Source organism: Mus musculus, chromosome 17 (genome assembly GCF_000001635.26).
Source record: "Mus musculus strain C57BL/6J chromosome 17, GRCm38.p6 C57BL/6J".
In the NCBI taxonomy this organism is placed as follows: Eukaryota; Metazoa; Chordata; class Mammalia; order Rodentia; family Muridae; genus Mus; species Mus musculus.
Genome location: NC_000083.6, coordinates 71,964,699 through 71,989,822, shown reverse-complemented (window position 1 = coordinate 71,989,822; position 25,124 = coordinate 71,964,699). Strand labels below are relative to the sequence as shown.

General features: G+C 46.3%; 1 protein-coding gene across 3 annotated transcripts in view; it reads left to right on the top strand.

Moving 5' to 3' along the window:
- The window catches only part of Alk (anaplastic lymphoma kinase), a 735,715-nt gene that overhangs the window by 614,880 nt on the left and 95,711 nt on the right, over positions 1 to 25,124 (top strand). For all 3 annotated transcript variants that reach the window (XR_001782029.2, XR_385265.4, NM_007439.2), the window contains exons 7-9: positions 4,268 to 4,399; positions 5,092 to 5,192; positions 22,168 to 22,337. Coding sequence is in view for 1 of the 3 variants with exons in the window: in NM_007439.2 (NP_031465.2) it covers positions 4,268 to 4,399; positions 5,092 to 5,192; positions 22,168 to 22,337 (403 nt within the window). In the remaining 2 variants the exon portion in view is untranslated. The remainder of the gene's footprint in view (positions 1 to 4,267; positions 4,400 to 5,091; positions 5,193 to 22,167; positions 22,338 to 25,124) is intronic.

Genomic DNA, 25,124 nt, shown 5'->3' with positions numbered 1-25,124 from the left:
GTCCACCTTGCTGTGTAGCCAAGGCCTGAACTACAGTGACCAGTTTTATGGGGACCCAGGACTTCATGAATGTCAATCAAGCACTCTGCCAAGTGAGCTATATCCCCAGCTCCTGTGGTGTGTTTTCATATAAGACTCCATGAAGAGTTGTGGGGTGGAACTTTGCTTGCCCCCCACATTCTTTGTTCCCAGTTCTTCCCAGCGTTCTCACAGCAAAACCTAGCCCGGCCTGGACACAGTGGCCTGGGCAACAGTCTACATGCAGACGTGTACTTATTTGTGCCTGTGGCGTTTCCAGCAGCGCTGCTAAGCTCTGTAATTCTGCAAGTGCCTTTTAAAAGTTCTTTTGAGACTCACTTCCCAGCTGGGACCTCCTAGGTTAGGCAGGGCATGCCCTGATTTTCAATGGGGAGAATGAAGGCAGGGAAAGGTAATGGATTTGTTCAGGGTCACACAACATGTCAGGAACAGAGCTGTGATTAGAGCTCAGAGACCTCAGGCTCCAGCCCATTCCGGCGGCTTGGGGACATCTTCCACTTCTCTGTGGCTTGTCATCACTGATTTCTGGAAGCAGCCCTCAGCTTCAAGAGAGCCAGGCTTGGGTACCAAGGTCAGGAGCACTGGGCCCAGTGGCCTTTTCAGCCATGTTTGAAAAGCTGCTCCAACCAGCTGTCAGAGGGACAGCTCTCCACTGGAGAACACCCACATGTGTTGCAGAAACCAGAAGTCAGCTGCTAGGAAGGAAGGCTTAATTCAGAGCATTAGTCCAATCTTTCCACCAGCTCTTGGCAAAGGTCTTAGCAGAGATCCTCTTGCTCACGGCCTCATTCCTTCTGGCACTTCTGCTGTTTTCCCTGTATCTCTGTTGATGCTGGAAGCCATCACCATGATGGTAACAGCAGCTGACAGGAGCAGATGCTCTGTGCCAGGTACCCTGTCCCAAGATGAACCTATTTCATGGTCACAGAGAGCAAGAAGCTAAAGCAATCATCCGAGATTGAATATCGGTTCAGCCTCAGCCTGACTTCAGAGCCCACCTTGTGTCCTGGGCATATAGCAGGCCACACCTACCTGTTGCATGAGCCGCTTGGGCTGTGCTGAGCACTAAACCTTGCTGACTAAAGATGCTCCTGGAACAAAGGAGGCTGCTGTGAAGAACCACAGAAGTCCAGGATTCTACCACCACCTTTCCGTGATGCAGGAGAATTCTCAAGTTTTCCTGTCTGTGACACAATTCCTGTCCACACTGCTGCTTTTCAGATTAAAAACATACCAAGTCCAAGGGAGGCCTCCCAGGAGTATACCCAGTGGAGAGTGTCAATCAATACCCCAGCCTCAACAACATACACACACCCCCCAAAAAAGGGGCCTCCATTCCCTTTACCAACTCACTAACTATGCAGGTAGAATACATCCCCTGCCCCTCCAGAGACCCAACAATCTCATCTGTTTTGTGGGTGTGTGCTTCCTTCCAGGCAAAGCCAGGTTTTTTTTTTCAAGTTTATTTCTTTATTGTAAAATAAAACATTTTGGTTGTAAAATACTGGGAAGATCCAAAAAAATGCACAAGAGAAAATACTATTGCCCATAACCCTCTCTCCCAGACATTCCGAGATAACCATAATATTTTGATGTATTTCTTCTAACATTTCTCCCATGACTCCATATTTTCAAGGAAATGTATAACACGTATTTATCAAAAATGTTAACAGAGTTGTCACAAGGGAGGGGAAAGAAGTGTCATTTGGCGTGCCGTTTACACTTGGCAGCTTCTGCAGCTGTAGCTGGGGTCACGTCCCTGTGACTCTACCCATTTGTCTCTCTTAGAGTGGAATCGGGTGTCATAATTGCCAAATGTAGTGGGATTGATTGACCCCCAGCACAAACTCCATTTGCCAACTAGCCGATGAGAAGCCTGGCCTAGGATGCCCAAGGAAGGGGGACTCTGGGAGAGTGACACCTCTCCAGTGTGAGGTAGCCAGCAGGCTGGGTGGAGCCCAGGGAACCCATGCTTCTAACTTCACCGGCCACAGAAGGGTACCTGGTCCCTGGAGCCCATTTTCAGTGACAAGAAGTTAAGGAACAGACCTGTATCCTTTCCTTCTATGCATAGATAGATAGTAATGTCCTGCAGTGGGCGGGTACTCAGTAGGTGCCTGGGCAGAGTGAGAAGAGCTGCCAGTCAAAGGCTAAATGCTAATAGACTCAGCCTTACAGGCCAGCTTTATGCTCAGCAACTAGCCTCAGCGATGTTTTTTTCTGACTCCATCACACACACACCCAGACCAGCTTCTTCCAGAGTGACTTCTTATACAGCACACTGCTCTAATGTGCTTTAAAAGATGGACATACTCTGGGCTCCCTTCCTCCCTTCAAGGTTTAACTGTCACATAAACCTGCCATTGACCTGCGTTGTTTTCCTGCCTGTCTTTTTTCCCTTTATTCAGACAAAAAGAAAGTGGTGTGGCGGTAAGTAGCTGTGTATAATAGGGTTGCCACCTCCTTCCTTTATCTTATCCTAAAACCAACCCTATCTAATAGTAACCGACTCTACAGAAATAGTGAGGGGTCGGGAGCCCAGCAGTAAGGAAAGGCAGGGTCTAGAGCCCCTAGGTTTGCATACAACTGTGGTGCCAGTACCCGAAAGGTTTTGGGGCGGGGCATTCTAAGACTGTTCTCTGCCCTGACTCCTCCCACAAGCCTGTCTCCCCTCCCCGCCCCGCTTCCCACCCTCCCAGCCCCCAGCCTCCTAATGCCCCCAACCTCTCTCTTCCCCACCCACCCACCCCACCCCCGCAATCCTTGGCTTTTAAAGCATGCCTGTGAAACACCTTCCTAGAAGGTCACTTCTAGACACCAGTTGGTTTCTGTGCAAGACTTGAATATGGGATCCCCTTGAGGTGGGAGTGAAAAAATAAAACAGAAAGATCTCCTTAGCTTTTGGATTTTTAATCAGAAGAACACGCAGGGCTTGAGGGAAAATGATTTCTTCAGGGGGGTATAAATGGGAAGAGATGCTTAGAGTCAGTGACAGCCTGTTTTAATTTATAATTCTGCCTCTGTGTGAAATGCACAGAGAATCAGGGGGGAGAGAGTAATAACTCACTACAGTGCTGTCACAACCAGGAAGCACGAGGGCCCTCATCCGCCACCACTGCCAAGAAGGCTGAGACACAGGAAGGACATGCAGAGCGGTGGGTCTCTTAGAGAGCTTCTCTCCCACGCGGAGGTAGAAAGCCGCTGCTTTCTCATAGCTAGGCCTGGAGCTGCTGCGGGGACGGGGATGGCTGTAAGAAAAGCCTAGAGGAGAATGCCCCACCAGTTCTCCTGCCTGAGAACCCCGCCTAGAGCCAATCATTCTCAAAGGAAGCTGGAGGAAGTGGATTCTCTTTCCTCTCCTCTGGGAGACACCCGGGAAATGTAGAGCGTAGAAAGCGGATATAAAAGAAAGGGTCATGGTCTCCCTGGCGGCTGAGAATCACAGGCCCCCTTGCTGCTGAATCTTTACATGCTATAGAGACCATTGTAACCCGGACTGTTTAAGCACGATTGCCCAGGTGACCTTACAGGAGTGAAACAGTCCCAAATATCAGCAACTTAAACCTGCATTTGCAGCCCCTGTCCAATGAGCACTGAGGTGGGTGGGGCCTCAGGCTGGCTGAAGCCCACTAGAGGAACAAGAGACCCCTACTACAGCAGAGGAAGGGAGATTGAAGAGTCTCAGACTAACGCCAATATGAGACACACCCAGCTTCCACTTAACTAACAATCTGCTCAGAACTCAGCACGTGGCTTCACTTCTCTGCCAGCCAAATGGGGCCAGTAGAAAAATTTGAACAATATCTGTCTATGCAGACAGGGATGATATGAGACTCAAACCAACCATGCCCAGTTAGAACTCCCTCGGCCATTGCGGATGTGTACCCCCTAGCTAATACATTGTCCTCTCTTCAAACATGCTCTTTGTGGATCAGAATTAAGAGTATAGAATTGAGACAATATGGGTCCCAGGGGGATGACAGTTGGCTGTTTGAATTTGTTTAGCATTTCTGAGCCTTTTTGTTATAGACAAGACTGAGCTATGAATTTATTATTACCATTTCACTTTAAATGAAGCATCATAGTCACTAACCAACACACACACACACACACAGAGTGGTGGGGGAGGGCAATCTTTTCACTGGGTGACCACCATGGATGAGAACAATGTGGCTAATGTTTGCCATTAGTGTACTGGTAATGATGATGCCCTGTGATCTCTCCACAGGTAAACTTCCTGCTGGATTTTACTGTAACTTTGAAAATGGCTTCTGTGGCTGGACCCAAAGTCCACTCTCACCCCATATGCCCCGGTGGCAAGTGAGGACCCTAAGAGATGCCCATTCCCAGGGCCACCAAGGTACTACCTCTCTTCCCTTCTCCCTGACGTTTACCCTGTGTCTAAGTAGACTGCAAGAGTCGTAGGACCCCCAACCCAGCACAACAAGGCATCTCCTCCCGTGCAGTATTCTGCTCAAGGCTTACCTGGGGTACTCACACCCAATCTCCTCTTTGTCCCTTCCTGAGCTCTAGAATTATTAAACATGTCCAATCTCAGTGTCACTTTAGTTATTAAGATATGGAGCTTTGATGAGAGAGTAGCTGAAAACCAGCATCAATTTTCAGGCCAAGTGAAACAGAGGAAAGACAAAAAAAAAGTAAGTGTCACTAAGAAGCATGTGGGCCCCACAATGACCTGGGGTCAGGATCGTGGTGAAGAAAAGGAAGGTCATGAGACTATTGGAAGACAAGGGCTGCCATGACTACCCATGAAGTGGGTCAGGAGAGTCCAGCCCTGGTTGAAGCTGATAACTTTGGGCATGGAATAGCCAGATACATGGTTCTGGGACCTCCTAGACAGTTTGGAAGGAAGGACTTAGCATGAGCCAGGGTTTGGTGGCAATCATGAATGGACTTCCTTATCCACTCACTGTAGACAAGATACCAACATCCTCAAAGATGTTCCCTAGGGCTAAAGCAGTACTCTGCATAGTTCATGAACTGCACCCCTCAGTGCATAATGATAATACATTTGTGACTCTCTCTCCCCAGGCCGTGCCCTGTTGCTCAGCACCACTGACATCCTCGCTTCTGAAGGTGCAACAGTGACCAGTGCCACCTTCCCTGCACCAATGAAAAATTCTCCTTGTGAGGCAAGTGTCTGGATTCCTCTAAATCCCTGACCCCTCCCCCTCCCACCCCTGGTCACTTCCAGATAAATCAAATCAGATTGAGAAAGTAGCTGGGACAGCTGAACTGGTCATGTTCCTGTGGGAAGACAGGAGAACTGTTTCTGCTATGTCTTGGGCACACTGTAGCCACCTATGTGGTGCAGCTCCATCAACAGAGAGTCTTACCTTAAATACCCATGCTTAGCTGGACCAAACATTTTGCAATAGGACCTCAATTTAAGCAAACTGAGGCATATATTTCTCATCATAAATATAATAGAGAAGAGTGATGGCATTTATAAGTCTTTCTTTAAGATCTTTTTTCCCCTAAAATATCAAGCTCTTATAATACATTTAGAACACTGGAAAGCATCAAAAATTTATTTACAAAATTTCACTAAGACATTAAGAGGATTCAGTAAGGTATAACAAAGCCACTACCCAAGTGATTCCTCCAGCTGCTGTCTCTTGAGTGTGAGACGTCTTGAGGTCTGATGACATGTTCTTTAACATTTGGGTCATATTCTCCCAGGGTCAAGAAATACATGTAAGCAATAGTAGACTGTACTCTTGATCAGTCGCCTGGATCTGAGACAGGTTGTTCCATTCTGATTGACTGTTCCATTTGTCTGGGCAACTAATGGACCTCTTGAGGCATCAGTTTCTTTATCTGGAGATACTATTAGCTATATCTAGCCTAGCCCATAGAGATGAGGACTGAACAGGTTATCCTATGTTAAAGGCTTAGGAGATCAGGGGAGCAATGTGGATGGTATCATAATTGTCTGCAGCAATGACTGGAAGCCCATGTAAACAGAGGGAGTCTGGACTAAACAAGAAGACGGGTTCTGCCAGGTATCAGACTCATGGGTCAGGCCATACCTGGGAAATTTGCACCCCCGGTGGCTCCTATACCAACGGAAAGCCATCCCAGAGCTTAGATTCGCCAGTCCTCTTTTTGTGAAAAGCCACAGGAGAAACTCCCATCTGCCTTAGTTTTAGCCATGTGCCCTCTAAGTAATTTGTTTCCTCTCAAGTTTTAGACATCCTAAAACTAACCAGGTTTGCATCCTCTCTTTCAGTTGGTAGAAATCCCAGGGAGGAAGCCATTAGCCAGCAAAAGTACACAACACTCCCCTTAGAAAGCCAAGGAAAACACCTGTCTCCGCTATTGATCAACTCAAAGGTTATCAGAGAAGTGACAGAGTATTAGGGAAATATTGCTTTGCTTTGACATTTCTTCCTCTGAAATTAGGCCAAATTCTAACCCTCCAGGATTCTTGCGAAAATAAAAACTCAACCATAAAACAAATAATAGAAAATGCATCCAAATGATTATTTTAATCAAATGAATAGTTAAGTCAAAGCAGCGACTTCTCCTTAATAAGCAAACGTGTGTGTCTATAGATCCCTGACTCTACAACTATACCTCTGATCTCTCTTTCTTACCCTCTATCTGTCTGTCTCATTTTATCAAGCTTTGTGTATCTGAGACACCTTAACTTATTTTTGGAAGAAGTCTGGGCAGAAATAAATAGATTCATTAAAAATCAATTGTATTTGAGAAGCCTGGTGTCTGGTGCAGATGGTAGAACTACACAGTCACTGGTGAGCTACCTCAGAGCAGATACATAAAAGAGAAGGCTTTCCTTGTGAGGAAACCTGAATGAAGACAGATGGTTGGCCCACCTGAGAGGACAGGAGGCTCCGAAGGTGCATTTGGTCTTTAAATTTATTCTTCTCTGGGCTGAATATAAGCCTAATTTCAGAGGAAGAAATGTCAAAGCAAAGCAATATTTCCCTAATACTCTGTCACTTCTCTGATAACCTTTGAGTTGATCAATAGCTGAGACAGGTGTTTTCCTTGGCTTTCTTTCTCCTCTGGTTAGATTTGCTCTAGGCTGTTTCTGTTATTTCCTGCCCTTTTCCAGAACTTGGCTAAGCAGGTACGATGGAAAGAAAGGGGAGGGTTCATACACACACACACACAATTGCATCACTCATGTTTGAATATGTTTATACTACAATGACTTTCACCTTCAGTATTTCAGACCATGGATATCTAAGGTTGATCGGCTCTCAATGTTAAGAGCAATATATTGTTGTTGATGTTGTTATTGTTGTTGTTGTTGTTGTTGTTGTTGTTGTCGTCGTCGTCATTGTCATAGTCATCATCATCATCTTCCTGAGGTATGAGGGGAATGCAAGGTAAATAAATAACCAAAATAGAAATGTGTGTGTACAGGTTTATAACCCCTGTCTCTCTCACTACACCCAAATCCTCCATGCAGAAGGTAGGAAGTGGATTTCTTTCTTCCAGGATAGCTGAGCTGCAATAGCAAGGAAACCAGTTCCTGCTGCATTGCTGTGCAAGACTACATGGTGGCTCAGGTCTCAGTCTTTGAGCCCCACAATTCCTAAAAAGGCTTCCCTAGAGTAAGAGGATACAGAGAGATGGGTGCTAGATAGAGGTGTGGAGGACACCGCTGATGAGGGACAAACACATGGGGATGGATGCCTTGGTTGGCCTGGACTTCAGGACTTTCACTGACCATAGAGTACCTTCTCTACAGACATACCAATCCTGGTCTGCCAAAGTTAATGTATGCAGAAAACCTCAAAAATGTAGGCTCACAACACCCCACGTTCACCAGTGCATTCCCACAGGGTGCCCAGGTCCCCTTTGATGAATTTCCCTCCAAATCTAGGAAGGAACTAGCTAGTAAGTCTATGTTTCTCCACTGCATTCACTTGGAAAGTGAACAAACGGGGCTTCTTGGGCTCCTTTTTGACCTCCTGAAAGACGTCACTGAGACTGGGTCTCTGCATCTTCAATCTCCATCCTTGGTGACTTGGTTGCTGGCCCTGGATCCTAAGATTTATCAACTGTTTGTATGCCCCGTCAATGGTGAGCAAAATCCATCCTGAGTGCATGCAGAGCTTCCCCCAATACCTGCCACCCCAAGCAGGGTGATGCATCTTGCCATTTACAAACACGACTCAGAAAAGAAATCAGGAACAGGGGCAGGGAGACAGAGGGGCTGGAAGAGCGTACAGAACTAAATCAAATGCCCATCAACAATGAGGTCATGGCCAGCATGAGCCTTGTGCCAAGCCAACCCCTAGAGCCTTCCATGAGCTTCTGAGCTCCCATGTCCCCCTCTGGCTACCTGCAGCCACTACTGCTACCTTTCTTGCCCAACCACTACTGCGGGCCTCACCTCCTCCTGTTCTTTGCACAGTTGCACATAAAGCATGAATATTTAAAGACCCCTGCCTAGCCCAGCCACAAACAGAGAGAGTATTGTGACTCTTTTCGGTTCCCCTTCCCTGCCACAAGCTATTCTCTGCAGGAAACTAGGGAGCCACTTACAATATATTCTTATTTTTATTTTATTTTTATTTTTATTTTTATTTCGCTGAGCTCCAGTTCAAATAATTAAAGTTGCCACGGGGGAGGAAAGGCTTGCCGTAGCTTTCATGTACTGGCTGTCAGGCCTGTTCCAGTCTGACTTGGCTTTAGACACTCTGATGTGTCTACCATTGCAGCTGCTGCTAATACAGAGGAGGACGTGAGAGGGGTGGGGGCTGTCCCACCCCTCCCCCTGCCTTTCACACATTCCAGAAGCCTGACTGTCTCAACAAGCCCTGTGTGGTTTGAAATTCTGTTTTATTTGAATAGCCTGCCTGTGACTAGAATATTTTAAGCCATGTTCTCAGGCCAGAAGAAAGCCTGGGGCAGGAAGGATTAGGCTTCTCTCATTTCTTTCCACTCTAAAACAGGGGAGTGGTTTTTCTTTTATGGGCTGCAGGAATATGAAGGACCCAGGAAGATGGCTATCATACACCAGTTTTTGTGATAGTCAGCTCTCAACTGCTGGTTTTCTGACCTTGCCTGATCTGCAGCTCTGTCCTTACATTCCAAGGGCATTGAAGCATTTGTGTACACGTGCACACACACACACACACACACACACACACACACACACAAAATGATATCCTAAAACACAACCAGAACCTTCTACCCTGAAGTCAACCCAAGGGAAAAAAATAATAATAACTTTAATTCACTGCTGGGGCAGCTGAGCCCAGGCAAAAAGGTTAGCTATGGAGTTCTGACATGTCTGTGTGGGCTTTCTGGCCTAAAGGGAAAAAGACCCATACTCTGTGTCCTTAAGATTGTCAAATGTGACCTCGACAGATATAGGAGAGAAGACTGGCATGGAGAATTTCCTTCTGCCAGCCTTCAAGCCGTGCCTACAACCCCTATAAGAATGGTACCCTATGGTGACAGTCCCGTAGAAGCCATGGAAACCCTCCCATCAATTGTTGTCTGGTTTAGATTTTTAAAGACTCTTCTGGTGTCCATGCATGGAAGGATAGCCCTTTCTTTGCCAGCTGCTCAATATGAGATCCAGGAGTGTTGACTGAATTTATGCAAAGCTGTCTCAACCTCCTCCTGCGGACAAGCGAGGAGACACAGAGGAACTCTCATGAGACCTGAGTTTTCAGTTTCTCAAACTTAATGACAAAGTCTCCCATGAAAAGGCAAATAAATAAATAAATAAATAAATAAATAAATAAGGGTCCCCAAACCAAAGAGGCTTGAGATGGAGAAACTAAAATAGCAGGGTTCTGCTGCATCGTTGCCTGCCCAGTGTCGACAGGGTAGGGAGGACTAGGGCAGTGTGCAGGAAGAGCTGAGAGCTCATTCTGTATACAGCCCTGGCAGGGTCTTCCCCACCCATGCATGATCTAGGTTAGAGCAATGTACCATAGCCCCAAAGCAACAAATACAAGTCAAGACCAAAGCCAGACCTCCTCTCTCACACAGATGACCCCATCTGAGCTTAGAGCAGTAGTTCTCAACCTGTGGGCCGTGACCCCTTTGGCAAACCTCTACCTCCAAAAATATTTACATTACAACTCCTAACAGTAGCAAAATTACAGTTATGAAGTAGCAACAAAAATGATTTTATGGTGGGGGGGGGGTCACCACAACATGAGGAACTGGATTAAAGGGTCACAGCGTTAGGAAGGCTAAGAAGCACTGGATTAGAGGGAACGGATATGAACCACCATATTTCTGACACCACACTCGTCTATTCAGAGTTCCACCACTCACCAGAGAGGGACTCTCAGTTGTGGAGGCAGAAGGAAGACCACTCCATTTGTAACCGTGGCATCACGCTCTTTCAAGATTCATACGCAATCTGTGCCTTATATGTGCCCTGTTCTTAGCCACACATGTCTAGCCACTGTCAGCTGGTGGGAAGGAGAACAGCTGTTGCACGACCTCTTGAACTTGACTTTGGTCATTCGCAAAGCCGGGACACTTCCACAGAGGAGAAAGCTCTGCCTTCTTCCTCCTCTGCTCACCCATCTCTGCCATATTGCATTAAGTGCTTACCGGTGAGAGTACAAGCCAGTCCCTAGCAGGGTCAGCCTGAGCCCAGCTTCTGTTCTTCTGCAGCCAAGCAGTGCAATACGAACACTTTATGGTCAAGGGAGAACTCCCGTTGGTAAGCAGCTAGGAGCTAGCACTGTCTAGAAGGGACTCCAGGGTAGCGTTACCATCTCTTTCACCTCCCTTCCCCCAAGCACAGGTCCTTCCGGCCTGGTACTATAGGACTGAGATAGCACATCAGGCAGAGCTCCTGTGAGTATCCAGCTGCACTTTCTTTGATGTTCAGATCCTCATCTCAGGAGGAAGTTGTTCCAGTGTCAAGCTTCAATCTTTGCCTCAATTAGTCTGGCCAGAGGATGTTTGCACACTCACTTGCTGTTTTCCGCTTATGCTTATCTTTGGGGGTGGGGGAAGCTATTTAGAAAATGCCTTCTACCTGTCCTGGGACCGTGGTCAGGAACTCATGCTGGATATAAGACGTCCATCTAGATTGTCCAGTCTCTGTCCAGGAGAACGTGACTTGGAGCTGAGGAGGAAGCATAAGTTTCTCTGGCTCCTACAGGTGATGGACTCATCTGGAACAAGTCAGAGGAGCATGGGATCTTCTTCCCTTTTCCCCCATAGCCCAACAGCCATAATATCTCTGGTGCCCAAAGGGATCCAGCAGGCTATGTATGGAGCAGCATCCCCAGGGAAGGAGACACTGATCTCAGAAAACCCTCAATGGGGCTGGGCAAAAGCTTTAGGGAGGTGAGAAAGGAGACTATAGGAATGCAGGAGGGACTTTTCCAAATGGCTTTCTGAAGGCCTATGGTATGTGTCTAGGATAGGCAGCCCTCCTTTACAGTTTCAATCGCAGCTATCCCATATGACTATAAAGTCGTCACTACTGTAAAAATCCACTGTACATCAAAGACTACAGGGCTACTCCCTCTGCCTACACTAGCCCTGGGAAATGCGTAAATCTCATCTTTATGTAGATGAGGACGGGGGATAGGGCTGAGGGCTTGACTGCTTAGCTCACAGACATCCAGTGGGAGGGCAGGGCCAGTGGGCAGCAAAGCAGGGCTGCTGTGGAGAGTCAACAGGGTTGAGCCAGCAAGCACCGATTCAAACCTGCTTGGTGGCTGGCCTCCCAGAAGACACAGCAGCTCTCTCTGGAATGCTTATTCCATAGCAAAGTTAAGGGAGAAAATGCTTTCAATATAAAGAGCAGTCCAGTCTTTGGGTTTCTAGTGCCTCACTCATTTACTTAACCCTAAAAGCAAGTCAAGTGTCTTAATTAGAGACTCTAGTCCTTTACGCCTTAGAAGAAAGAAACTCTCCCTCAGTGTATGGCTAAAGAAAGGAACTCTGAGACCCTTGGTCCTGTGAAGGCTCTATGCCCTGATGTAGGGGAATGCCAGGGCCAGGAAGCAGGAGTGGGTGGGTTGGTGAGCAGGGGGAAGGGGGAGGGGAGAGGGGGTCTTTAGAGGGGGAACCAGGAAAGAAGATAACATTTGAAATGTAAATAAAGAAAATATAATAATAATAATAATAATAAAGAAAAATATTAAAATCTGTCAAATATTAGAGAGGAAAATAAAAGGGACTCTGAGCCTATGTAAAGATAACTCGGGATGTGCTTTAAAACATTGGTCCCTAGAATACACGCTCAGTGTTTTACCTCTATCATCTCATTATCAGGACAGACTTGTGAAGAAGCGCAAACGCCATTTACTAACACAGAAACTGGGTCTTAGAGGGCTGACTGTCTTGCCGAAGGTCAATCTGCTATCAAATAGCATAAGACAGGTTGGTCCGGAGCCAAATCTCTAAACACTCCAAGGTCATTGAATTCAACGTAGGTCATGTGAGTTTAAATCCCACTATGCGACTGATGCCCCACTAAGGACTCCAAGAGGTCATGCTTCCAAACTGGGGATTAAAAAAAATCCTTGTTTTAGTTGCTGTGTGAGACTGTTGCTGGCATCAGATGGAAACCCAAAAACTCTGTAATATTCCCAATACTTAATGAGTGGCAGCAGCTGCTGGGGTTACCCCCTCTTCTTGCCAGGCTCAGATGCAAGAAAAGTCACTGGTAAGACATATTGCAGGTTCTTACTTCTCCTCGAAGGCTGACTGTGTAGGCAGATTGCAAGAATTGTTTTTACTAGCAATAGTGCCAGGAGAACATGCTGAATAAACCCACTTCATCAATAATTAATTAATTAATTACACAGCCCCTCAAGGATAGAGGCTAGAGAAAAGTCTCTACATTGCATCTCAGGGATCCAACAAATAAAGGCCTATTGAGACTTCTGCATCCAAGTCTTACCTCAGCATAAAGAGCTGGGAAACGGGAGACTAGCGTTCTGTCATCTCCTCATTGTGGTGTGGTGAGCTCTGCCAGGATCCGTGCTAATGGGCTGAAGTAATCAACAGCCATTACAGTTACGTTCAGACATAATTAATCTAATACCTTTGAGCCATTCAAACTTAATCCCTCCCCCATTACATGATGAAATTGACACATATGAAGAATTACTGTCAAGGCCCAGGGGTGTGGGTGAAAATTCTTTGACCTATAGCAGACTTGGGTCCTATTCAAAAGCAGTGTCAATCATAGGTGCTCATAGCTCCCAGTGGTGAACGTTAGCTTTGAGTGGCCCACATCCAGACGACCAGTCTGGTAGAACACAGACTTCCTAACTGTTCAACTGTTCAGTGGATATATCCCTAGAAGATGTATCCTGGGTCTGTGTAAGCACACACGCGCACGCGCGCGCGCGCACACACACACACACACACACTCACACACACACACTTCCTTGACCCTACACTCTTCCCGACAACTGCATGTGAAGGGCGTAGAAATGTTACCTAGACTCAACTCTGCTCCCTAGAGAAGGACTACAAATCTAACCCCCAACATCCACAGAGAAACTGAGGCACAGAAGGGGGCTGCTCTCCAGAAATCACACCGTCTTTTTTCTTTCTGTAAGAATGGAAGGAGAATCCTCTAAAGGATCTAGAAAGTGGAAAAGACACAAGTAAATCTTCCATGCAGAACCTTCCAGACGCCCTCTTGGGATTGTGTGTGCATGTCCCTGTGCCTGTTACACCTCTAGCATGGATTTCTTCCCCGCCATTTGTAACACAGGAGAATGAACATGACATTTACCAAATATCCTTGCTAAGCTGGGCAAGAGGCTCAAAGAGTCTGATTAAATCCCTTCGAGGAGGCTACCGCTAGCTGACCTCATTAATAAATGGATGCTAAGGCTCTGTGTAAGTAAAAGGCAGGCCCCTGTTTCTGATCCAGAGCCTCTGTTATACCACCATGCCAAACCCCTCCTCCCTCACAGCATCTACTTGTCCTGAATTCCTACAAAGACCTCAGCTCAGCTGCCAGCAATGACCCTTTCTGAGATGGGTAAGATACCCCTTGTTCCTACTTTCCAACAACATTAGAATCTACCCTCTACATTTTTTAAAGATAGCATATATTTTTTTCTGTATTCTGTGCTCATTTTAGAGCATTGAAGCAATACAATGAAGTATGAAAAGGGCGAGGGAAATTGCCCACAATCCTACCCTCCAAAGACAATTCCTGTAACCAGGTTGGTACACTTCCTTCCAGAAGGGGAAACAATGACCTGGACACAGGGACAATCAGCACGTTATATAAATGTGGGATCTTCTCTTCTTGGTTATTTTCAATATTCATATATCAGTATTTGTCCTCATAAGTTTGATTTTAAATAGTTGTAGACCATAAATTAATTTTCTAGTTTTCGTCCTAGTTATCAAAACTCATAGGTTACACATTTCAAGAAAAAAAAATGGAGAAGAAATAAAAGCCCAGTAAGAAGAGATATCTGTACTAAATAATCTTAGCAGCCGAGGATCCCTGGTGAACATTTTCTATGTGCAATCTACACGCTCTTACAAAGTGACATGAATTTCACTGCTGGGGTGGTCCCTGATGTTTTCAAGGATTCTGGTCTTTAAGCTTCCTTGGTGACCAGGCATCCAACTTCTCTCAAGCCACTATAATCCCAAGTACTTATCAACATCATATTTTATTTGCCTGCTATTAAAAAAAAAAATCTGCATCTGGCCAGCCTCTTGCTGGGTTGATTTTTCATTAAGCTATTTATAGCTAGAGAGTTGGTGTTTATTTTCTCCAGGTGAATTAGAAAATGAAGAACAAAAACATTGGATTTTGCCAGGAGTCAATATTCTCAGCTCAAGTTAATGAGATGCCACATTGAAATCCAGGAACTCTTAAAATTATAAGTTCATACCCAGAACTACTTATGGTACCTCAGGTCAGAGAGCAGCCGTGGGCACCGTTTTATTTGTTTTTCTCACTGCTGAGACCGAATATGTAAGAGCAGAATGTTACGGGGGCAGAGAATGTACTACAATTTGCAGTATGGGGTGAGAAAGATGTAGGTTCTCGCCATTGGCCGTGGCAGTGAGAACACGGGGCACCTTGCTCACATATGAGAGCTCAGGCCAGAAGCAGAGCCAACCTGGAACCCTCAAGTCCAGTCTCTACTTTCCTACCTCTTCAAGCTACACCCTGTGCCTAAAAGGTTCTCCTAGCTTTCCAAACAGCACCACCATACAACAGCGATCCAGAGTTCAAATGAAGGAGCCTACGGGGAGACATTTCACATTCATGTCCTGACAGACTGCACCCAGTGCATTTCTGAGTGCCCCTGATAATAATTCCAGTCTTGGTCATCTAGTCTCTGCCAGGTTACCCCTGGCGCCGGGAGCATCAGGAACACCTGTTGACATTCGAATCAAATTCATCTTTGTGCAACTTTGTCTAGTCAAATGTGTTTCCCTTGGCTTTTATGAACTACACACTTGGAGCACGCATCCTTGATTTTGTCTCTGATTGTGAAACTCCCACTGCCCTTCAGTAATTTGAAAAACTGTAAAAAAAAAAAAAAAAAAAAAAAAAAAAAAAAAAAAAAAACCACTCCCTTACCCAAGAGGTGGAGGTGCTGTAGGTAGCACAGACAATATTTGCTGCCACCGAATCTTTCAGCCAAAATTCTGCTATGATTTTTTTTTCTTATGAGTTCAAGAGATGGTTCTGAAACAGACACAGGGTATGCATAGCAAACTCGGGTCACATCCTAGACATAAAATTGCAGTAATTACCTCTGGAAGAGGAAAGGGCCATGAGAGAACTAATAGCATTAGGCCTAGCCACAATGCCGCGCCTGCTTTACATACAGGACTTTAATTAATAAAATGACAAACAGTGGTACCACATAATTGGAAAGTCTATCAGACCCCACCGAGAGAGGCAGGGGAAAAAAAAGGCCCTTGTGAAAGGGCCGGCTGGAGCCAGGAGATATAATTGCTGGTGGCATGCTCCTGTGGTGTCTCTCGTCACTTGTCTCACGTGCTGTCTGCATGCAAAAGACTTTATTAATCAGAAGCCTGCCATTTGTAACCTATATCTATTAGGAAGCAGCCAGAAGAATTTTTTTTAAAAATTACAGACTTAAACAACTTTATATATATATATATATATATATATAAATAAATGTATGTCTATGTAAGATTCCTCATACCTGTATAAATATATGCCCATATAGCACTAATTGCCGCAGGGACAATGATAATAACGCACGGCTGAAAATCCACTGTCTCCCTAATTTCCTCCACTCTGAGAGTCTGCAGATAAGATCTTGTTAAAGTGTGGGTTCTGATTTAGCCGAGCCAGGTTGGAATAGGAGGCCCTGTGTTTGGAGAAGGGTTCCCAGGGGACACCAACAAGGTTGGTCTGCAGACCATGATGATGACGTAAAGATCTAGCACCTCTTCAGTAAGCCCCTGAAGCTTTAAGGATCGCCACGGCATCCGACATGCACATGTGGCGGTGTGTGGTAGAGAGAGCACACAGAGGCAGTGTGGTGTCCGCATCTGCAGGACTTGAGTGTAGTATCCATGAGTGACTGATGTCACCTCTCTACACCCTAAACTTTTCTTCTAAAAAATGAGTGCAGAGTAGCCAAGCTTATGCTGCTATGACAAATTGCCTGAAGTAAATGGTGACAAGGACAAAGGACTCTTTCGGGCTTAGGGTGTCAGTAGTTTTAGAGTATGTTTGGCTGGCTCCACTGAATGTAGGGGTCCATGGCAAGATGAGTCCAGCATGGAGAAAAGGCAGGGTAGAGGGCAGCTGCTCACCCCATGGTAGCCAGGAAGCAAACAGGACAAACAGGAAGGGCCTAGGACAAGATGGTCCCCTTTCAAGGCATGCCCCAGTGACCTACTTTCTCTAACGAAGACCCTCCTCCTGCCTCCTGTCATCCCCCCAGTGATGCCATTGCACACGAATAATCCATTCACTCAGTCAAAGCTCATATTTAATCACCCCCAAAGATTATGTCTATTAACGGAGAACCAAGTCTCCAACACACGAGCCTTTTGGGGGAGGAGGTAGCTCCTATTCAAACCACAACAGGCAGTAATAATACCTACATGAGTGGGGATTGTGGGAAAGGACCTAGTGTGGCTTTTGAACTTTCAGAGTCAATTAGAAAACGACTCTGTACCCTACAGGCCACTCAGATAGAAACAGGTATTAAGATTGTATTCAAAGATTAGATTCCCGTACCATGGGTGGCACCAGAAACTTGGACTTGCTGTCAGGTCCAAGCTGGGTACACTTGGTGTAGAGAATCTATAGCCCTGGGTACACCGGGCTCTTAAGAACTAGATGATGGGAAGAGAGATCCTTCGGAAGAACTCAAGCCCACTCTGCTTTAGGAGCCATAGTGGTTTTAGATACAGGCAACTAAATGGGATTCTCAGTAGGTTGACCTAGGTCCTCCAGCTCTTAGCATTAAGAAGTTAATGGGCAGCCGGGCGGTGGTGGTAGGTGGTACACACCTTTAATCCCAGCACTTGGGAGGCAGAGGCAGGCAGATTTCTGAGTTCGAGGCCAGCCTGGTCAAAAAAAAAAAGTTAATGGGCAGAGGCAATAACGCAATTGTTACAATATTTGCCTTACGTGCATGAGGATCTGAGTTTGATCCCTAGAATTCATAATTAAAAACAGGCTTGGTATAGTATCCTGCACTTCTAACCCCCTCCATAAGAGGTAGAGACAGTTTGGCTCAATGGTTAAGAGCACTCACTGCTCTCCCAGAGGTCCTGAGTTCAATTCCCGGCAACTACATGGTGGCTCACAACCATCTGTCATGGGATCCAATGCCCTCTTCTGGTGTGTCTGAAGAGAGCTACAGAGTGTACTCACATACGTAAAATAAATAATTCTTAAAAAGAGGTGGAGACAGAGATCCTTGTGGTAGCCAGTCCAGCCTACTTTGTGAGTTTCAGACTAGTGATGGACTCTGTTTCAAACCAAAAAAAAAAAAAAAAAAAAAACCCTTGATGGACCACACCTACCAAAAACACTACAGGGCACCCTCCAGCTTCCACGTGTACACTTGCCCATGCATCCATGTTCACCAACCTGTACACGCACAAATGCACATGCACACATGCGCAAAAATGAGCTTGCTAAGAACCTTAGTCTGCAGGTCTAAGAGAAGAGAATCCTGTCTCCTGCTCAACCTCGGCACTGGGAACACTTGCTGCCTGCACTGTCCTTAGTCTCACCTGGGAACACCATGTGACAACCCATGAAGGCTCTGCTGGGGGCTGTGCCCTCCCGCTATGGGAGAGTCACCTCACTCTGTGGCCACATCTAAAACCATTCCTTAGTGATTGAGATTTGCTTCTAACTCCAAATCCAAGATGAAATCGGACCCCCTCACTGAGAGAGCCAGGCTACTTGCTACACTAAATAGTCTCTCTCCCACAGTGGTCTCAGCCTGCCTGGCTGCACTTCAGTAGCACCTGGAAGGACTTGAAAGCCTACCACTGCCCAGAACCTTCCAGGACTTCTTAAAAGAGAATCTGCAGTGGAGCCCAGACTGTGGCAGTTTGGAAAACTCCACGGATGTTCCTAGTTTTGCAGCCCAGGTTGAAAAACCACTGATTTTCATGTGTTGTTGTTCATGGTATCACTCACATTCACTGTCTAACCCAGTCCAGAGTCTCCATAACAACCTTTGAAGCTAGACTGGGAAGGGACAGCTATGATCACAACAAAATGGGGATTTGGAGGAGGTAAGCTGGTTCGGAGCACAGGCACTTAGTTCATCCGTAGTCCTCAAGCCAGGAAACTAGAGTGGTTTGAAGAGCCCCCCCCCCTACTCCCCGAGAGAGTCTGTACTGATACAAAGGTCAGTTACTCTCACTGCGTTCTGGAGAGGCAGTAAATGAAGACCAAGGCAGAGCCCCAGAGGCTGCTCTTTCATTCCGTGCCTCTCTGTAGACTCTGATTCAGTAGGTCTGTACCCAGCTGGAAATTCTACCCTTCTAACATGGTCCCAGGTTAACACTGCAAGGTCTGGTGTGAGGATCAGACTCTGGAAGGAAAAAACAACTGGCTCAGAGACAGAATCTGGAGATCCTGCGTGGGAAGGTGCAGTTAAGACGTAGGCCTAGGAGGCAGGCAGTGGGGATGCACACCCTTAATCGAGAGCCAGAGGCAGGTGAGTCTCTGAGTTCGAGGCCAACCTGGTGTACAAAGTGAGTCCCACGCAGCCAGGACTACACAGAGAACCCCTGTATCTGGAGGCAACACATCTGAGTAGACACATATCCCTACTGACTCAGGGATCAAGAGACACTGCATGATCCCAAACACATTTACTAGTTGTCTACTGACTGCCTGTTTGCAGTCTTATTCTTCATCTATTTCTAAGAAACAGACACTACTGAAGTATATGCCTTAGGTGTCACATTAACTCTTAGGTGTGTTCGTAATATAACTCATCATTTCAAAGCAAGGTTTGTCTGATGGTTTCTTTTCAGTCTGTTTACTCATCACTCTTACTAGTTAGGGCAAACAGGTTTGGTGATTAAAGTCTTAGTAATGTCAAGGGTCTTGCATTGTCTTGTGTGTCTTCTATGGGCTATTGGGTGGTCCTACATCACAACCAAAGTCAGTTACATTGTTTAAATCTTAACTTGCTATTTATATCCCCATATGAGGGCAGGGAAGTGTTGTGTGGAGTGAGTCAAAACGGAGTAACACACAGTAAACATTTCAGAATATGGAGATGACCATATGGGAGCCTGGAAGCAAAAGGGAGCCTTAGCACCTCCCGGGGTGGAGGTGAGGGGACTAAGAACTCTTTAAACACCACCCCCCCCCGCGCCCCCACCCCAGTCTTCTCTCTCTTGCCTCTTCTCTCTGGTTTCCTTTCTCACTCCTCTATCCCCTCTAGCTCATCTCTTCCCCTCCCCCAACCCTGATTGAATTAAAACATATTGCCAGAAGATGAAGAAACCTCTTGTGTATCTGTCAAACACCTGTGACTCAGCCCGGCTGCTCCATCAGTATTTGCTGACTAGAAAGCACGCTGATTTCCTTAGATCATAGAGGACCATACCATGGTTACCTTGACTTTTTCCAGTGGAGAATAAGAACCCATTGAAAGCTTTTGAGCCGAGTCACAGATGACAGCGGAATGTGACAGAAGTTCACAAGAGGTTTCAGAAGGGAGAGAGAGAGGGGAAGGGGTACTTTAGGAGCCATGGATGTACTTCAGAGAATAAGTTCTAAAGGCAATATGAGACTTCTGTTGTTAGATTAATGAAGAAGTGAAGATAGAAGCCTGTTGGAAAAACATTGAAGAGTGAATGGGGATGTAGCTCAGTGGTACTGTGCTTGCCGAGTATGTACAAGGCTTCGGGATCCATTCCTAACATAAAAGAGAATAAAGAAGGGGACTCATTTACCTTCCTGTTACTAGATATGCGAACATCTAAGTGGAGAATAGAAACAGATTGTGAGCCAGAAGAGCCACAAGAATTAAATAGAAGGCATTTAGTTTTCCTAAAGTGGGAGGGATCTGATCTTCTTTGTGGACAGAAGAGCTATAGGCACAGCGATTGAAGGTGGTAGGGGAAAGGGGGGGATCAATTGAAAGGGCAGGGGCTAGAAGGCGGTGGGATGGGCAGCCACAGAATGGAGAAAGTACCAACACATGCACAGAGGTAAGTACCAACAACCAAGGGCACTGAGGAACAACAGTTCCACTTTCCAAGTCCAAATCCACAGTGTTCTGGAGCAAAATAAAGGAGAGTACATGTCAGGCACAGTCCCAAGCAGGACACTGCATGCCATAGACTATAAGAAAGTATTGCCTATAGTGTAGGTTTGGTTAGCATTACCTAAGGTGGAGTTGGTTAAATCCTCTAATCAGTGTTATCCAGCCATACAAGAAAACTGAGTAAAGACAGAAAAACATTGGTAGATTCCTTCAGCTACCATGGGAGGTTTTAATGGGGGTGAGTATTTGTTCCCCTGGATAGAGACATGTGACGGTAAATTTGACTCACCGGATCAGGACCCAGGATCCAGCTATGGCTTGGTTAGAGATGGGGTTTCTAGGTAGGACAGTATAAATTATCAGGCTACTATGGATGGTGGTACCATCCTCTTCAATTGAATTGTAAAGCAGCTACCAGTCAGGGCTTGGGAGACAGAAGCTGGGCATGACAGAGAACTAGCTCTTCAAACCACGAGAGCCAAGAACCATGGCTGACCAGAGCTCTGCATGTTCAGGATACACTATGTTTGCCCATCTTTCTCCGGGAGCCTTTTTCTTTCAGACTCTGAACAGCAGAGTTCTTTTACATGCTAGGTGTTGTTTGTAGATTGCCTCGATCAAACACAACCTCTATTATCTTAAACCTCAGTTTGTAGCCTGCACTGCCTCTGAACATGACTACATTTACACTTTCTTATAAAGACTACTATTAGCTACTGTTTCCTTTCAAATGTCTAGGGAATGGTGCCATAGAAACCCACGACACAACAAAAACAGACGCTTTCGGCTTCCTTTTGGCAAAGCAGCATCCTTATTTGGGAAGATAACTATATTAGGATATCATGATATATAGGTGTGTATCTGAGAGAGAGAGAGAGAGAGAGAGAGAGAGAGAGAGAGAGAGAGAGAGGAAGTCTCCCATTAGCTAACATGTGATCTGACACTGTTCAAACAACACCTGTAATTATTAGAAGGAATACAAAAGTCCATTATTCCTAAATCAAAAGAAATTGAATGGGAAAAAAAATCACCTCTATTACATCACATAGTGAGTTGAGACCATAGGCAAAAATCTTTGGGTATCCTTAAGGAAGCTCGCCTGAATAACCCTACTGGTCTAGTGCAGAGGTAGAATCACTGAAATTTGGGGTGATATCATCAGCCTCAATGAAGCTTCGGATTGCTCGATGGTGGTTCCTGCCCAGATCCTTGAACTCCAGTGAAAGTCCTTTGGCAGCTGTTAGCAAGATCAGGCTGTGGGCATCAGCTGCCTTTGCTGGATCAATTCAGATGAGCCTCCAGCAAAGTCCTTTAAGCTTCTGCCGGGGCTGCAAGGATACTTGAGGTTTCCGTGGTACAATAACATTTTAACTGATGTGTGCATCTCTCTCTCTCTCTCTCTCAGCTCCGCATGTCCTGGCTCATCCGCGGGGTTTTGAGAGGAAACGTATCTCTGGTGCTGGTGGAGAACAAAACCGGAAAGGAGCAAAGCCGGACTGTCTGGCATGTCGCCACTGACGAAGGCTTAAGCCTGTGGCAGCATACAGTGCTGTCCCTCCTCGATGTGACTGACAGGTGAGTTACTATTCATTCCCCCCACCCCACCTCCTGCTTTGTTTTACCCTACAAGGCACAGTGCTGACCTGGGAAGGTCTCACACTCCCCCATGCCCTTTATCTAAGACGTTTGATTGGTTGTTTTTTTCTCTTTGCTATGACAAAGTACCTGACAACTTAAGGAGGGAAGGTGACTTTGTTTGGGTTTTACTGCTGTGAACAGACACCATGACCTAGGCAAGTCTTATAAAGGACAACATTTAGTTGGGGCTGGCGTACAGGTTCGGAGGTTCAGTTCATGACCATCAAGATGGGAGCAGGGCAGCATCCAGGCAGGCATGGTTCAGGAGTTGCTGAGAGTTCTACATCTTCATCTGAAGGCGGCTAGTGGAAGACTGACTTCCAGGCACTTAGGATGAGGGTCTTAAAGCCCATACCCACAGTGACACCCCTACACCAACAGGGCCATACCTTCTAATAGTGTCACTCCCTGGGCAGAGAATACACAAACCATCACAGAAGGGTTTATTTTGGCTCGTAGTTTGAGGGTTTAAGCCATCATAGCAGGGACAGCACAATGACAAAAGCATAAGGCAGCTGGTTACACTGCATCAGAGATGAGTAATCATAGAGCCATAAAAGCTGGTGTTGGCCTGGCTTCTTTCTTTTACTTCAGCCTGAGACTCCTCCCCATTGGATGGTACTGCCCTCTTGGATGGTAGTGCCCCATTGGATGGTACCGCTCCATTGAATGGTTTTAGGTTGGGTCTTCCCACCTCAGTAAACCCAATCTAAAATCCTTTCACTGACAAGTCCAGAGGTCTGTCTCCTAGGCAGTTCTACATCCTGTCAGGTTGGCAGTCAATATTAACCACCACACCCATGTACACACAGAGACATGCACATCTCCTGCCAATTGCCGGGAGCTCGAGATTCTTCAAGGGATGGCGCACTAATGAACACTCATCTCCTGCAGCTCTCACCTGGCCTGATTGGCTTTCTTCAGGATCTGTCTGTGGAGAGAGCAGAAAATGAGGCACTCGAGCTACTACCAAATGATGCTCGGGTTTCATATCTCTATGGCATTTTCTCTCACTTGATGGATGTTGCCTTACTTCCTCTTATTTCCTCTCATTTCCTCTTTCCTCGTTAACAACAAAACCTTAGTGGGTGGGGAAGCTCCATCACTATTCTCCACCGTTCTTTTAAAGAGGAAAAGCTGAAAAAAATCAAAGGAGCAAAACAAGTTTGTCTCTGAGCCAAGACTGGAACCAGGGGGCGGGGGGGGGGGGGGTACTGCTCTATTGATTCAGCTCCAGAGGCAGGTTGACATAGGGAGATGCCAGACTCCTCACTGACCAGAGAAGAGCTTCTACCAGGGACCCTGGTTCTTATCAGACTTTACTACCAGTAACCTCTGTGACCTTGGACAAGAGCCTTGACTCCTTCCAGGTTTAGTCCTTCCCACTTCCAAATGGATATGGCTGGATTACCAGATCTCCAGCTGCATGGGGCATTGGATTGGAGCCGAAGCCTGTGGAGTTCAGCTGTCACTTGTCTCCCTAGGATGGCACTACCCTGCCACCTGCAGTCAGCCTGGAGCAAGCAATGCTTGAGTTAAAAATGGCCTGGCACAGCAGCATGTCTGTGACACTCTGCTGTGCTTTACTGAATATCCCACAGGTGGCACAGACATAGCCTATAGCAAAAGGCAGGGTGGCATCTCACCTACAGGGTAGACTGGAAGGGAAAACCACCTGCTATTGGCTAAGCATCACGCTCTACCATCTAGTGCAGTCTTCACAATAGTCTTACAAGAGATACTCAAATTACCATTCTGGTGAACCAACCTTTGAAATACAAGGACCAAAGGCTCAAAGCAGGGCAAAGAGTGATGCCTGTTGTCATGAGGCTTCGTAAGTGTGGAGCTGGGCTTTGAATTCTTCTCTCAAACCTCATAATATGCTGTTCCTTGCCACTTCTAATGGGAACTCTCCTGTCATAGAGAAGAAACCCCCTTCTAACTCAGAACAGCATCCATCCTCTCCTTCCAATGTATGTGGCTTGATGATCAGAGCCCATAGATGTCCCCAGGCTCAATGACCCTGGGACAAATGGATTTAATTAAAGTGGAGGAAGGGGAAAGTATGAGTGCCACCTCCATAGGCCGGTATTTCATCCTTGGGGACTGTGACAGTCACACACAGGGATTGGAACCTTGCTGGCGGTGCTGGAGCCATCCCTCCTGGGAGATGTAAAATTAATTCTGACTGTTACCCCTTCTCTCTTCAACCCAGCAAGTTCTCTGTTTCGTAGCTACTCCAGGGGATTTAAAGCAAGGAGGACGTTGAGTCCACTGGCTCCCTTCCGCAGGAGATGCATTTGAAGGAGACTTTGTTCCTAGCCTTCCTCTTCCCCCCACTGATGGTCACTAGCAGACTGGTATTTCCAATATTGATCCTGAGGCCAAAGCATCCATTTGAGGACTCAGTGAAGATTCAGACAAAAGCCAGCTTGGTTCACAATGCACCGTGACCTAATTCACACATAATTACAGGGGGAAGAAAATGTCTCCATTCACAAAAAAAAAACGCCTGCCAGCCACCAACTTGTTCTCAAAGCTAGAGGCAGTGTGGGAGGCACGCAGACCGGAGGCACAAGATGAGGAAGCGCAGGTGAACTGTCTGATAGTTTCGCTTGCTAAACTCAAACTAGACTATAGCAGCAACGGAGAGGAAGTGGGACAGCAGCGTGTCCAAGTGAGCGCAGGCTTTCAAGTGGACGGTCCCAAGCTTAGTTAGTGGTG